This window comes from Natrix helvetica, assembly GCF_964273705.1.
Source record: "Natrix helvetica genome assembly, chromosome: 1".
NCBI lineage: Eukaryota > Metazoa > Chordata > Lepidosauria > Squamata > Natricidae > Natrix > Natrix helvetica.
This window is the reverse complement of record NC_138548.1, coordinates 248,679,078-248,695,746: the sequence shown is the minus strand read 5'-3', so window position 1 is coordinate 248,695,746 and position 16,669 is coordinate 248,679,078. Positions and strand designations below refer to the sequence as shown.

At 41.0% G+C, this 16,669-nt stretch overlaps 1 protein-coding gene across 3 annotated transcripts in view; it reads left to right on the top strand.

Annotated features, from left to right (window-relative positions):
- RNF157 (ring finger protein 157) overlaps positions 1 to 16,669 on the top strand; it is a 110,723-nt gene that overhangs the window by 32,725 nt on the left and 61,329 nt on the right. For all 3 annotated transcript variants that reach the window (XM_081943575.1, XM_081943576.1, XM_081943574.1), the window contains exon 2: positions 7,110 to 7,228. In XM_081943575.1, the coding sequence (XP_081799701.1) occupies positions 7,110 to 7,228 (119 nt within the window). The remainder of the gene's footprint in view (positions 1 to 7,109; positions 7,229 to 16,669) is intronic.

Genomic DNA, 16,669 nt, shown 5'->3' with positions numbered 1-16,669 from the left:
TTTTTATGATACTTTACGATACTATGCTCCCTAAATACTAAAAGATGAAATGATGTTGCTATTTAAATACAGTCTTGTTCCTTTCCCCCTCCACCTTCAGTGCTTCAGGCGAAGACAGCATTCTGAATAATTCTGTTTCCTTTCTCATACACTGCCCAAAATGTTGAACCTTTTTTGTTTTTGTTGAGATCTGAAGGAATTCACTGTATATTTCTAGGCAGCAATTTCTCTCTCCATCTTTCCTGTGCATCTGTTTCCCTATAAATTATGCACATGGAAAAATAGGGGCAAAAAGCAGCAGTCATCAATAATTGATTGCAGAGTAGTAGAAAACACTAGCAACATTTCTGTGTTTAAGATACCTGGTGTTTTTCTTACTTGCAAAATGTTAAAATAACTCTTCTTGTGAATGTTTACTTTGTTTATGTATCATATTTGTATAGTCGCCTATTTGAAATGAAAGAAAATGTTATTTTTCTTTCCTTGCTTGTCTACAATTTAGGATCGGCGGAGATGTTGTATTACTATCAATGTTTATACATAGTAAATCAGACCTGTGAATTATTTTAAAAATGTATAATCCCCTTCTGCAGTGGACAGTATGTGAAACACAATTTTTTATGGTGAGAGGAGGTTAAAAAACTGATACAAAGGATCCATTTGGCAACATTCACTAGATTGGCTCAGTACACATGCAAATCTACATTAAAAAATGTGAAAGATAAAGAGTTATTTGGGATAGTTCAAGAAAGCATGCTTCTAAATTAAGGGCAATATATGAATGTTACACTATAATAAAGATATTAGATGCTGCTTTTTGTCTACTTGTTACTTTATTCATTATGGTTATTGAAATGGAGCATTTTTTAATTTATGTAGTTAATTTATCCCTACCACAGTCACCAGAGTCTTTATACTGCCAATGCAGAAATCCAATCCCTTTATACAATCTTATGAAATAATAGGGAGATATCACAATAAAAGCCTCACCTGGATGCATTCTTAAACCTTGTTTTAGAGGAAGTATTTCCATTCTATATGGTGCTAACAAATTGAAATCATTGTTTCTCAGAAACTGGCTCGCCATCTCTACATCTTGTGCAAACATCTTGTGCATCTTGTGCGCCATCTTGTGCAAACATAATTGCGGGGATGCGGGCAAAGGTAACAGGCTTTCCTTTAGCAGTTTTACAATGAAAAGCAGATGACGAATTTACTAAATGAAATAAAACGGGGTGCCTTTGTTTCTTGTTTTTATTTTTACAGATTATACTGTGCTGTGCAAAGGCAATACTAGAGTTATCATTGTGCACTTCTATAACCTGTGAATCCTTGCCAGGTGGAGGACAGAAACAGCCAAGGGAGCAGGTTGAATTAATGGAGCAATTTTTAATAATGACCTTCAGTCCACTCAATCCACTCAGCCAGAAAATAACTTGGGAAATAAAATATGTGTGTGCTTGTGCGTGTGATGTCCATATATTTATTCTATAACAAAGCATATAACTTCTGAATTGCTTAGTTAGTGAAAATGCTACTGTGGCAGAGGTGTAAGGTTGTGCCCTCTATTTTCCTCAGTTGAAATAAAGGATAAAAAATCCTGGTCACTTCCTATCCAAGTAGTAATAAAACACAACTTTGCTACTATATGCTTCTGAACGGAGACACAAGTAATCAGGGCCTACCACCTACTGAGTTGACATATTACACCACCACAGGCCTGCCTGTCATTAAAATTATATTACTAAAGGTGTGATGTTCTTATTATTAAACCCTTTGATTAGAATATAATTGTGACAGAACATGAAGGCATTTGTGGAACATACGTATCCACATACACATTTGTTTATTTTTCTTAAAGAATCCCATTCTTTCATACAACAGTAAATTGTATGCATTGCCTTTGTAATTGGAAGGAATTCATACTGTAACTTTTTATTTGGCCTGCAAGAACATACACGCATTAGTATACACTTAATATTATTTTAAAACAATATGTTAGCTTCAGTTAATATGGCAAGATATTTCTTGTCATATTTAAGATATTGTTTCATTTTAAAGTAATATTATTTTGGCTTCTGGTCTGAATTATGGCAGACTGAACACGTCTCTGCAAGTGAGCAGAGACAACGACCGCTGTGAAGAATGACGAAGTGGTGATAGGCTGGTCTTTTGAATTTCTCTGGAGAAGGAAAAATTGGGAGATCACCACAAGTGCTCTGAATGGCAGCTCTTAGTGAGGAGACCGTAAAACAGCCATCTCCTGAGGGATTGGGAGTTGGCAACAAAGGGAAATGACATCTTTGCTCTCAGCAGCAGCATAGATTTAATACGGACTGTAAGCCAGCCAAACACACTTTCTAGTCATGTTCTCAGAAATTCAGTTTAATTACTTTATGAATATACAGTGAAGAGACAGTTTGGTCTAGTGGTTAAGGCTAGAAACTAGGAGTCAATGAGTTTTAATCCTGCCTTAGGCATGAAAACTGGCCGGGTGACTTTGGGCCAGGCAGCTAATCTTGGGAAATGTCTAAAATGGAATTAAACCCATATTAGGAACTGACGCTTGCTGAAGGTTCAGGTGGATACTCGAGGGAACAATGGACCAGGCAGAAAAGCTATAACATTTTCTTATCTTAAGGATGTTTTTGAAAACTGAACTGAAATAATAATAATATTTCAGAAGGTTTGAGGGGATAAACTTTTAGAAAATGATGAGGAAAAAAATTAAACATGTTTCCTTGACATATAGTTTAAAGACATGGAAGACAATGACATTGAGATTACCAAAATGGGATTTCAAAAAACAAATCAAGAAAAGGTCTAGACATGGAATACCTGAGAAAAATTTTGGTCAAGGCCTCTTTAAAGGATTTACAGACTTAGGCTGGTAAAAGCTTTGAAAACTCCTCTTGAATGCCAAAGACTATCATTGGAATGATTTAATATCAAGATTGTTAAGATCAAAAGGAAGGAATATAAAGTTGGACTATTTGATCAGGACAAACTATTTGTTTGATATTTCTGGTATAGCCGAATGGAATTTTTGTTAAACTGGAATTGAAACGATGGTGATTTCTGAATTGCAAATAGATAAACAGTTTTGATTACAGTGAGAGTTCTTTTTTTTTTTTGCACCTTTTAAAAGAGTGTATTAGCTTATGCTCGGCGTTATTCATCACGCAATATCTTAACTTTGATAAATGAAATTTCCCAGTAAAGTTTGAAACTTGAAATATTTGTTTAAACCAGGTATTTCAATTCACTCACATTTAATTATTTGGAAGGATTTTAAAACTACGTTACCAAAAGGAATAAAGCATATTTCCTTTTATTGAGTTTATTAATTCAGGCACTTCCAATGATATCACCAGTTTAGAAAAGGCAAATTAAGTGGCTTAGAATATACGAAAAGTTTTAAAGAGCTCATAACAAATTCTGTTTCTAGTAAATACTAGAATATGTGTAGTGAGTTGTAGTGGCTTAGAACAGAAGTGTCAAACTCAAGGCCCAGGGGCTGGATCTGGCCCCCAGGGTACTTAGATATGGCCCATGGGGATGCCTGGAAACAGTGAAGGATCGCCCACGATGCTTCCACAAGCAAAAACTGAGCTCGGGAGAGCCTCATGCGAACAAGAGGGTTGCAGGACACCCTGGCAGCTGAAAACGGAGCTTGGGAGCCGGTTTTCGCTGGCAGAGTGCTCAAGCCGCCACAGGAGCCCCTGACACAAGTAATGTTGAACTGGCCACACCCACCCCAGCCCTTGAGGTCAAACACAACCCTGATGCAGCCCTCAATAAAATTGAGTTTGACACCCCTTTCTTAGAATAATGGTCCCCAACCTTTCCAGCTCCATGGACCAGCAGCAGCGGCAGAGAAAGGGAGGAGGGATGGCTTCACAAGCATGCTTGCCCAAATGGAACTTCACACGTCCATGCATTTGCCTGCTGCTTGGGCTCCCTGGTTCCCAATGGGCCGCAGCCTGGTACAAGGCTGCAGCCCTGGGGTTGGGAACCTCTGGTTTAAAACGTATGCTAGTGGTTCCTAAGGTACCTCAAGGTAATCCATTGCTGCTACAGGGTGAGAAGGTGTTTTAAAAGACTTGCTTCAGTGTAATCTATAAAGGACATAGATAGCAATGTAATAGTTCAGATAAAAGAAAAATGGTAATAACTCACCTGTGCAAAATAACTTTCCTGAATGTGACTGATAATTTTTCTATTTTTAAAATGCAAATTACAAGACATTTTACCATGATACGGTGGCTTTTAAAAAATTATTTTACCTTGGTATTCCTAGAAAGTTGAAACTAAATTCCAAACAAATTGCAAATAAATTGCAAAAGCCGAACATGTGTCGTGTCCCTGGATGAACCTCAGTCCCCTTGTTTAAAGCCCCCTGGGGACTGCTGAGTTTATCAGGGCCTTAGAAGTGAAGCAGCTTGTGATTTTCAGTAGGACTGTTTTTTATCAGTCTCCTTGAGACAATGTATGATTCAGAAATTTCAGTGGTACTTAGAGTTAAGCATCTCAGAGGGTAATTATTTGCATGAAATTTGCATATTTACCCAAGGCTGGCTTATGTTGTGTTTACACACACAGAGGGAGACATACACATATACATAAACATGGCTAATTTTTCAACGATATCAGAAAATTTCATGAAAAGAGAAGCCATTTTGTGTGAGAAGACTGATGTAATGGCAGTTTTTCCTTTTCAAGGCAAACAATTGTTGTCTTCAAATAAATTTAGCATAGTTTTGAAGTGAATCCCAGCCTGGGAGTGGGCTATACAATCATTTGCTGAGATGTCCCCACTGACCATCAACTGTTAACCTAAACAACAAAGCTAAACCCTGGAGCTGAAAGAACAAACTCCTATGAATATTGTCTTAAGTCTCTAAGCTCGCTCTCAATTTTTAAGCATACCTGAAACTGCAATAGGAGAGAGATATGTACCTGAGGAAGGCAGCACAGTACTGGGGGCGGGGCGGGGGAGAAAATAATGTTTATTATTTGGCACCTGTTTTACAGGAAAGAGGAACTCTGTATGAAAAGCAAAGGATTTTTATAGAAATTTGAGGTGGGAAATCCTAAGGATCTGATTTGTTGGAAGCTTTTGAGGAAGTGAAGCAGGTCCTGCTCCTTCAACATGAGAAAACATTGCGTCCTGAAAAGGTACTTTTGGGACAACCATAACCTGGATGACTGAGAATCTCTACAGACTTTTAGCTATACAATTTGGGATGAACACCCTTTGAATGGTGTGGTAGTAGGAATGGATTTTTAGGGGGGGAAATGCAGACTACAGGACCAGGAGCACCATTCAGGTGACCCTGAGGACACAGAGAAACCTCCAAGTGCTTCAATGATCCTCTAAAAGGATGCAAATGACCAGCTGTCTGCAAGGAATATAAATCCTTCCATTCCCCACTATCCTGTCAGAGCTGAAGAAGCTTCTTGGATGAGAAGCTAAACATCTTCAAAAGTCCAGTTGCCTCCTGAAAAAGCACCTTTGGGACAACCATTACCTGGATGACTAAGAATCTCTACTGACCTTCAACATGAGATTATTGCTGTTAGCTGAAACGTCCCTTTCAGGAGAGCAGCAGAACTGGAGAAGTCTTGTATTAAGTTGATGAGATCTTAAGATCGCCAGAGGAGAATCCTTGATTTACCATTGGTTCCACTATGTTGCAATTTGTTTGTTAAGGCTGCACTTAGGTCATATTGTGAAGTAGTGGGGAGGCTTCTATTTTGTTTAGATGGGATTACAGTAGACTTTGTCTGGGAGTCAGTTTGGGTCTGATAGGATTAGATAAAGGGAGGAGCTGGATTTAACCTGGTCATGTCCAAAAGACGGAGGAAAACAGGCACAGCCTTCATTTTATAAGTTACATTTATTTTCTCCACCACACACATTTCTCTGTGATCTGCTGAAAGATCCAAGCACTACAGGAAAAATGTGGCCCAGCTGGAAAGTAATAATTGTGTGCCAATAATTCACACCCAGCAGTCCAAGACAAATGTCCGTAACTGGAGGGGAGAAAGTGGTCTGTCTACTAGCCAGTTCGGAGAGGAGGCAGTGTCTACCCTTGAAATGAAGTACTACTAATTGCCTACACAACAACACTCCTTCTGCTGGTTAAGAATGGGAAATACAACTTTTGATAGGAAGCAACAGGAAGATGGATGCAAAGTGCTCTTTTGCTGGGCTGGAAGCGGGTGGTGGATAATGTTATGCATCTGTGTCCCTGGGAAATGGCTATAGGTTCAAGCCAGGTCACCTGGGACATGCAGATAATCTCACAGGTTAAATGGAGGAAAGGAGAAACGTACTACTTCATATACATACACATACATACCTACACACACATACACACACACAACATGGTACTTCTTTACACCGAAGAAAATACCACAGCCTCCTGTGACCATGGTGGTAAAGGGCACTGTTTGAAAGAATTGTAGAAACCATGATCTGTAGGCTTTTTGTACCTTATGGTGGTGGCACAATGGTTAGAGTGCAGTATTACAGGCTACTTCTGCCTGCCTGCAGGCTGCCTGCAATTTGGCAGTTCAAATCTCACCAGGCTCAAAGTTGACTCAGCCTTCCATCCTTCCGAGGTGGGTAAAATGAGGACCCAGATTGTTGGGGGCAATAGGCTGACTCTGTAAACTGCTTAGAGAGGGCTTTAAAGTACTATGAAGCGGTATATAAGTCTAAGTGTCAAGTGCTATTTTCATTCTAAAACATGAGTTTTCAGGTTTGGAAACTGGAAGGAAATGTTTATCAACAGGAATATATTTATAGAGGCAGCAAGCCCTCCAAAAAGGTGAAAGAAAATTGAATTTTTTGCTTTTTCCTCATTATCCTTTTGGCTTCCAAGTTTTAGAGCAGGATGTTTCTGGAATATTTGTCCACAATTCTAAAGGCCAGCTGTGTGTGAAATTAAACCCTTTATTTTTATGAGCTATTCTACACTCCACTGATTTGCTTTTGGCCATGCTTGATTCCCTGATTCTCTGAAGTGCTTTTTTGTTTGTCCTATAAATCACTACCTTCCCTTTTCTACTTGATTCTGACAGACTTGTGCTCTCTCTTTCAGGAAGCTACTTTGCAAGTCACTTCATCATGGGAGGTGAGAAGTTTGACTCTACACATCCTGAAGGCTATCTCTTTGGGGAGAACAGTGACCTCAACTTTCTTGGGAACAGACCTGTACCAGTAAGAAAAGCTCTGGATTGTGTGTGTGTCTGTGTGTGTCTGTGTGTACACAAGGGGTGGGTTCCTGCCAGTTCTAACCTCTTCTATAGAAGAGGTTCCACAAATCTACCGTGCCATTTAGAACCGGTTCCAGCTCCCTTCCCCCGCCCATCCGCCCCACGCTTGCCCCGCCCACCGCTCACTGATTGGCTGGCTCACCAATCACCCCGCCCGCCTCTAAGAGTCCTATCTAAACCTTAAAGTCTTAAAGCTGTCAAGTTTGAACATCCCTGAGGTTTTTTTTTCTAAAGGTTTAGGGGTGCAAGGGTCTTGTAACTTGACAGTTTTAAGACTTGCACACTTCAATGCCAGAGTTCCTGAGCCAACATGACTGGAAGAGGAATTCTGGGAGTTGACGTCCACAAGTCTTAAAGCTGTCAAGTTTGAACACCCCTGGAGTTTTTTTTCTAAAGGGTTAGGGGTGCAAAGGTCTTGTAACGTGACAGCTTTAAGATTTGCGTGCTTCAAATGCCAGAGTTTCTGAGCCAGCATTTTGGTTGCTAAGCAAGACGTTGTTAAGTGAGTTTCACCACATTTTACAAGTTGGCCACGCCCACCCAGTCACATGACTGCCAAGCCACTCCCACCCGGTCACATGGTTGGCAAGCCACTCCCACCCAGTCACATGGCTGACAAGCCACGCCCACAAAGCAGGACACATCTACAGAAGAGGTTCTAAAAAATTTGAAACCCACCACTGGTGTACACACACATACGCAGTTAGTTTGGAGCTGTGAAACATCCACTTAAAGTTTGAAACTGATTGTTCCAATCTTACTGGAAATGCTTTGATTTTTTCTGAACACATCAAAAGGGTTCTGAATTTAAACTGAATCGCTTTCAGGCTTAAAACAAGGCTGTTTCTGTCTGGAATGGCTTTAACATCCTGTGTTCAAGCTCTGTTTCAGATTGGGAAACTTTTGTACAGTCCTGGAATACTCTATTCCTTTTTGTTAACAGAAAAATGGAAGGATTTAAAGATGTGCAACTGCTGACAGAAAGTTAATGGGTACAAGTAGTCCTCAACTTACTACAGTTTATTTAGTGACCATTCAAACTTACAATGACACTGAAAAAAGTGACTTATAAATGTTTTACACAGTCATGACCACTGCAGCATCCCCATGATCACATGATCAAAATTTGGATGCTTCGCAATAGGTTCATATTTATAACAGTTGCAGTGTTTTGAGGCTTTTTGATCCTATTTTGCAACCTTTGGACAAGCAGAATCAATGAGAAAGCTAAATTCACTTAACTGGATTACTAACATAATAGCTGCAGTGATTCACTCAACAACCATGGCAAGAAAGGTTGTAAAATGGGGCAAAACCCACTTAAATGTCTCACTTAGCAACATAAATTTTGGGCTCAATCGTGGTCAGAAGTCGAGGCCTGTTGGCCTGTTGTGCGGAATGAGTGTTTTGTCAAAAGAAGTGAAAATGGCTGTGTATAAGAATGTGCTTCTGCTTATTTGTTACATGTACTTGATAATTAAAGTATGATGGAACCTAAAAGAATGTTGAATGCAGTCAAAATGTCTACTTTGAATATGTATGTGATAAACCAAGAAAAGATAGGCTCAAGAATGAATGGATGCTGAATGATTATAAGCTGAATACACAAGAGAACAGCCAGTATGAAAGACATATGATGAGATGGTTTGGTCATATAGAATGTGACTACAAAGAGAATTTGACTACAAAATATATATGAAAGAAGAATGAAAGTTGATGGAAAAAAACAGGGGAGATTGAGAAAATTGTGATGGGATGAATCAGAGGAGGGAACTTACACACAAAACCTTGGAGCCTCCATGATTGTATAGAATCTGAGTGCCTTTACTTACGCAGTTAAGGCTAGTTTGGTATAGTGGTTAAGGCAGGCTAGAAACTGGTAGATTGTGGGTTCTAGTCCCACATTAGGCGTGAAGTTGGGTGGGTGACCTTGGACCAGTTCCTCTTTTTCAACCTTAGGCAGTAGGCAGTGGCAAACCACTTCCGAAAAGCTTTGCTAATAAAAATTCAAGGTCCTGTCCAAGCAGTCGCCAGAAGTCAAAAACTAACTTGAAGCCATCTTGTACATATCCCTGCGCCCATCTTCACAAAAGAGGTGCCAAGCAATTTGGTCCTGCATTTATCACACAAATATAAACTCCTCTGTTTAAATATAGAGAGTTCTCACTTAGCAATCACAATCGGGACAAACAGCTTGGTTGTTAAAGAAAGCAGTCACTAAGTGAAACCACAAGGGTGCTTATGATTTTACTTCAGTTTTTCTTTGTTTTATAGACCAGCAAATGTTGTAAACGTAATGATTGGATAAAAGTTTATTTTTTAAAAATCATGATTGTAACTGTGAACAATTACTAAACAAAGTGTATAGATGTATCTCTCCTACGTGCCTTTTAAGAGAAGCCAGATATTTTAATACAGAGCATTCCAGATAAACAATTTTCTCCCTTATCCTCATCTTCCATCATTCCTTTGTAGCTTCTCTGTGTCTGGGTTTGTTGGTTCAAAGAGCATCAAGGAAAGTCCCTGACTCAAATCCTCAAGTGAAAGTTTGCTTGATTGCCTATTAGCTACAGCAAAGCATTAAATGCCAGGCCCTGCTACAGACCTCTGAGATGTGTGAGTTGTTAATTATGGACGGAAGGGCTTTTTCTCCTCCTCCTCCTTCTCTGCTGCATTCAGAACAGTGTCCTTGGGGTGGAATAAAGAACACAAGATGAGTTTCTGCAGACTCCTGAAGCGTTCTGCATGTGATGGATGTGTAAGGAGCCATTCAGTAATAAGAAAAAGGAAAAAAAATAATAATTCAATGCCCGAGGAAGCTGTGGGTATATAGAAGGGAGAAAATATAATGGCATCATGCAGTCAAGCATAAAGTATGCTAGGCCCGCTTTGATGTCTCTGATCATGGTCAACATCGATATCAGAGAAGGAACAATGACATATTTTCATGGTTGCCCATCACCTTCATCATTCATCTCCGATGATAAAGCATTTTATGAGGCGTTTATCCAAAGCTCCCTGACATGCTCAAGGCTTTATATCTCCCTGTTTTCAAAGTCTGCTTTGCTTCCAATGCGATGGAACTTTAAAAGCCTATTGTAGTAGTAATTCATAATACTTTTCTATAGCACTTTCATGTTCAAAGTGTTTTATCACCCAACTCTCTCGAAACAACCTATCGATATGCCCTGCGTTGCAGAAGAGAGACACTCCATCTCAGAGGGAGTGATTTCCGAGGGTTACCTTGTGAGATCATAAAAGAGGCAGCCAGGATCCGTAGGGTGGCCAGCTCTCACTCCCCTGCAGGATTGGAGCTGCCCGTTACAGGCACCTTGCTTGATTTTCCAGTTTCAGACTTTGATGAACCTTGATGAAGGTTCAATAGGATTTGCAATGGATCAGGGACAGGACTAAGAAAAAAATGAAGACAAGCTTAATTGTCATTCCATAGAAAGCTCACATTATAATCTTCTATAGCAGTAATGGCTAACCTTCTTGGCGTCGTGTGCTGAAAGCGCCCCCCCCCCACCCCCGCACCCTGTTTTGGGCCTGGAAGGCCTCCTGCACCAACCTGGAAGCAAAAATAGGGCATGGGGGTGCTGCGTGAGGCCCCAAAATGCAATGCGAGCACCCCCATGCATGCGCACCCCCCTGGGCATGTGCATGCGCATCTCCCCGCATGCACCCCACCCCCCATGCATGCACGACAGACCTGAAGACCAGCTGGCTGGCGGGAGGCTTACGCGCATATGCGGTGGAGCTGGGCTGGCATGACGGCTAGCGTGCCTGCAGAGCAGGCTCTGTGTGCCACCTGTAGCATGCGTACCATAGGTTTGCCATCACGGTGCTGTAGTTTGAAAGATCCAAGAACCAGAGTTCATAAGAAATTGAGATTGATTGCAGCCTGATGTGAACTAGGTTCTTGGAAATGTCGATATGACCACATGTCTATCTGAGCCTTATGATATTCAGGGATTGATTGATCGATTGAGTAGTGGGAATATTTGAAACCTCTTTCAGAGGACTGGATGATGTCCGCAACCCTGAAGTGACCTTAAGGTTTATGGTAGCTGTGATCCTGCCACAATTACTCTATTTGAAGAAATGCTTCTGGTGATGGCCGGGAAGCTACAGGAACACTTAGAGAAAATATCCCAAATAACCCAGTGCTTCTCAATTGATGCCATGCAGAAGCCGTCTAGCAAGGTGCAGGCATACTTGCCAACTAGAGCAGAATGAGAGGGAAAGTTTCAGCTCTGGTTGGAAGAGGCTGCAATATTTCAGATTCTGAGAAAAAGAAAACCTGATTCTTAAAATGCTTGTCCTTGTGAGGGGAAAGATGAAAATGATTGATTAAGTCAGCAAAGAAGATCCAACATACATGAAGCTCCTTGTATCAGCGTTAAGCATTGACCATATAAGCATTAGCTAGCCAGATTGGATATCTCAGGTTTTTTTTTGATAACTTAGTGTGCCTGGATGCTTTTCCTGCCCTTCTTTAGCTAAAAGTTCACTTCCACAGCACTTTAAAGATTTCTTTTCATTTCTGCCCTAGGAACTCTGTTGAATTTTTTTTTAACAAAAGACAACTATGCCTTTGACAGGACAACAGAGCAAGTCCTACAAGAATTTTATCTGGGATCATTCAGGGTGCCCATGAAAATAGTCTGTGGCTTTTCTTTTCCTTTTTGTTTTTTGTTTTGGATTACACGTATTTCTCAAACGTTTCCACAGTTGTTGACTGTTAGGAACGTAATCTAACGGTTGGGTCAGCAATATATAAGCCATGAGAGTAGTACTGTTTCTTTAAGTCCTGCTGTAATGTGATTGGTTGCTGTTACCTCAAGCAGCCATAAGATGGAGCCAGAATGACTATTAGCTCTCTGTTTGTTAGATGCTGATCGATGGATACTGCTGTATCGTGAGTTACTGTGAATTTTGCTACTGTTAGCGACTTTATGTGCTGAACTGATTATATGTTACTGGACTGTGTTCGATGGATAACTGACTGATTGAACGGTGTGTAAATTGAACTCTGAATACATCTATTTCCACGAAAGTAAAAACCTATTTAAACTGTAGTGTCTCTGTATGCTGGTTTGTGTGTTCTCTAACACCACTCTCATTACGCTTCTCTGCACACTCGCTCTCCTAACGGGGAGCTTACCTAACATTGACCACCAAATAAAATGCAATAACTACTAAGTCAAGCGAAACACTCCTGTCTCCACATTTGTTTTTATGAGCATGGGAGTCATGGTTCAAGGTGTATTGCTTATCACTCTCTTCATTATACTTTTTCAGCTGTTGTTTGTTGGAAAATTTTAATCCAAAATTAACTATTTCTTTACCCCTTGGGTGACTTTGTCAACCCAGGCCTTGATAAAAACTCTTAGCACAAGCCTGCTGCTCAAGAACATAACAGAAAAAGACGACTACTAAAGAGTTCTCCTAAAGAGCTGCAGACAAGACAGTCTTCAACCTGTGAGACCCCATTCGTTGTGCTATTTCCACTTTCCTTTGAGGATAGTTTGTGCCAAAACATAGTTTCACTCAGCATAACACACATGTATTTAGAGTTGATGATTGTGGTGTATTTGCTCACAGTGGTCAGGTTTTTGAATTCTATTACTCCTGTTGTTTCTTGTATTAGTACTTTAGTGAAACATAGAAGCAGCTGACTGGTGTTGACCATGAGGAGGCAGGGACGGAGATGGTGAATATGACTCTGGTCTGGCCACTTAACAAGCAGTAAACATGGAGAGGTTGCAGTGGATCAGCACAGGCCAATAGATTGCAGTTAAGCTCTGGTGGTGCGATGGTTAGAATGCAGTACTGCAGGCTAACTCTGCCCACAGCATGGAGTTTGATCAATTGAGCCTAAAATTTCTGTTGCCAAGTAAGACAGTAGTTAAGTGAGTTGGACGATTTTATGATCTTTCCTGCCAGAGTTGTTCAGTGAATCACTGCAGTTGTTAAGCTAGTAACCTGGTTGTTAAGTGAATCTGGCTTCTCCATTGACTTTGCTTGTCAGAAGGTCACAGAATATGATCACATGACCCCCGGGCACTGCAACCATCATGAATATGAGTCACAGTATCTGAATATTGATTACCCCACCACAGCGATGCTGCAACGGTCATAAGTGTGAAAAATGGTCCTAAGTCACTTTTTTCAGTGCCGTAACTGTGAATGGTCATTAAACAAACTGTAATAAGTTTAGGACTACCTGTGAATGCATCTGTATTCCATAAAAGAAGATACATTTCCAGAGTAAAAGCAAGAAAAGAATATCTTTTCTGTACCTATTCTAAAAGTGATGTAAATTAATAAAAATAATCGAGGGTTATATTGTAAAAATGTGTACATTTGTTTTTCAAGAAGCTTCCCCTCACCTTCACACTGCATTTCACATCGGGAGCAGATAATAGCAATATACCACTTCCCAGTGTTTTACATCCCTCTCTAAGCGGTTTACAGAGTCAGCCTCTTGCCCCCAACAATCTGGGTCCTCATTTTACCCACCTCGGAAGGATGGAAGGCTGAGTCAACCTTGAGCCTGCTGAGATTTGAACTGGCAAATTGCAGGCAGCTGACAGTCATAATACTTGGTTTTCATCAGCCAAAGACCAAGATAATCATGCCAGCTTACTTGGTGCAGCTAGACTTTACTTCAAGATACTTCTTGATGGCTATCACGTTCTGCTGACGTCTGCATAATCTGCTTGCTTCATCTTTTCCTCTTTATTAATCAAGCTCCTTCCACCGGTCTTATTACATTAGTGTGGAAAAAATGAAAAAACAAACAGCAGTGCTTGGGAGCTATAAAACATTCCCTTCTATTTGGCTGAGGCGGTGAAGTTGCCCAAATAAAATAGGTGAATTAATAATGCCTGGAGCAGATGGTTAAGCTTGTAGGCCTGAAAGCTGATGGTCTTGGATCATTTTTCCCAGAAGCTCACTGGATCTCTTCAACCCATGTTCAGAAAATAACTGCTTTAAAATAAACAACAAAGACACTCTCCATTCTGTAGGGGAAATGGAAATTATCCTTAATGCTGTTGCCTCTGTATTGGGATAAATGTTAATAAGCAAGTCTTAAAAAATAAAGCTGGCAAACATCAGAGCATTCCTTCTTCTTTTGCTCACTGGCCATGCTGTGTGCCTTTTATTCATATTTCTTTCCCCCTTTAAGATTCTGGCACATTGAATGTCCAGTATCCAGCAGAATACAGAAGATTCATTTTTCTATATCAGGACAAGGGCCACAAAAGCACCACACATGTTGGTTCTTAGTCAAGAGAGCAATCACTTCTTCTTTAGACATCAAAGACACAGAGGGAAATTGGATGATGGTTTCCTGCCTAAACACCACTGCCTATTTATATTCTGAAGGTCCCCTATTTATTTTGTAATTGGGCATTTCCTTCAAGAAACGTGTTTGAAGTTCATTTGCTTGTGAAGAAGCAGCCCCGTCTATGGGGCCTCAGTTCTTGAGCATGGAGTGATTTGTTTAATTATAACTTAGGGAAATATTTGAAAAGTTTATCTCTGTGCCTAACCGGCCAACACTAGCTGTGTTAAAATTGTAAATGTGTTCATTCTCGTTTCTTTTCTTTTTTTAAACTTGTGCAAATGTTTTATAGTGAAAAAAGATGGTTGATTTTTGTCAACTGGGCAGAATGTTAGGGAATAAGTAGAATTCATGTTGGATCATCACCCAAGCAGATCTAGCTAATCTCACAGTGAAAAGGCCAGCCTTAAAAGCAGGGTAGGCAGACAACAACTTTCTGTGATCTTTGCTCTGCCCCTCTGGCATTTGAAGGGATCCTGCCTCTATATCATGGGTGCAGTGGTGGGTTGCCAATTTTTTTAGTAATGGTTCAGGCGCACTTCTGTGTGCGCTCGCGCATGTGTAGAAGCATCCAGATGGGTGGGCGGAGCCTCCCGTCACCGCTACTACCGGTTCGGCCAATCAGGGCCAAACTGGGAGCAACTAACCTCTGCACAAGTGATAAACCCACAGCATCGTGTTGTCGTCACATGACATTTCGCGACATTTTTTCTCTCCACGGAGTTGGGGTGGACGTGGCCTGCACATGACGCATCTGACCCACGGGCCGCCAGTCTAACACCCCTGCTCTATATCTATAAATGTTGTTTAGTTGTAGCTAGCATTTTGCCAGACTGTTTTCTTGTACTAGGCTAGAAACTGAGAGACTGATTTCTAGCCCTGCTTTAAGTCAGTTGGGTGACCTTGGACCAGCCTCTGCCAGCCCTAGGAAGGAGGCAAAGCAAACCATTTGGGAAATCTTGCCCAAAAAAAAGTGCAGGCCGGTACTAGGAATCAACACTGACTTGAAGGAACACAGACACGCATGTGCAGACCCCCCCCCAAAAAGTATTTCCTAACCTTAACTCTTTACTGCTAATTATTTAGTCATTCATTGAGCATAGCTAAACAAATGCCCAGAAAGTGAAGTGAGGGCTGAATGAGGGGAGTATCATTTATTTCCCTTCGCATGGAGTGAGGGAATTGGGATATAGAGAAATGAATTTTGCTTCTTGTCAGCAAGTTAGGGTTATCATATTTTGATGCTGTGGGGAGCAGGAATGGTGGAACAATAATAGCAACTCTAAACAAAACAAAAAGAAGAAGCAAACTAATGACAATTCAAAAGAGCCTTCTCATCTAGTTCTGTCCTTTAGAGAGGCATGGATCTACACTCCTCATGAGTTCCATGGTGTTTGAGCCAGGTACAGTGGTGGGTTCCGGATCCCGGTGCAACCGGCACACTTCAACGGGGCTGAGCATCCACCACATGTACGCGCACATGTGTACTTACCACCTGCAACGCTCCACGATGGCTCCGCAATGCTCTAGCTACTCGGCGGAGCGTCACGCATGCGCCGTATGCTCCGTGCACGTGTGTGAAAGTCCTGATCGGCTCAAATATAGGTGAGGAGGGCGGGCGGGCGGGCCCCCTGGAGCACCGTACTGGAACGGTGCCTGGTGCTCCCAGCAGGCACCGGTACGCCCGTACCGGAGTGTACCGGTCATATCCCACTCTGGCCAGGTGATAGCCATTCTCACTAGCAACCACCCCTGTTTGTAGAAAAGTTTACTCCAGAGATATTGAAGGCTCTTACCTTACAGGCATTTCAAAACAAGTCACAGTAGCATTTTCTCCAGGGGTTGAGTAAATAGTGCACTTGAAGTTACCAGGTAGGGTTTTTTAATCCATTTTTGATATTATTATTTCCTGCCTAGAGTCCGTTAGGACCGGGGTGAGCTATAAATATAAAACAATGAAATGAATATAATTCCTGAATGTAGCCTGGTTTATTTCTTTGTTATTGCGTTTAACCCTGCAGAGCTTAATTT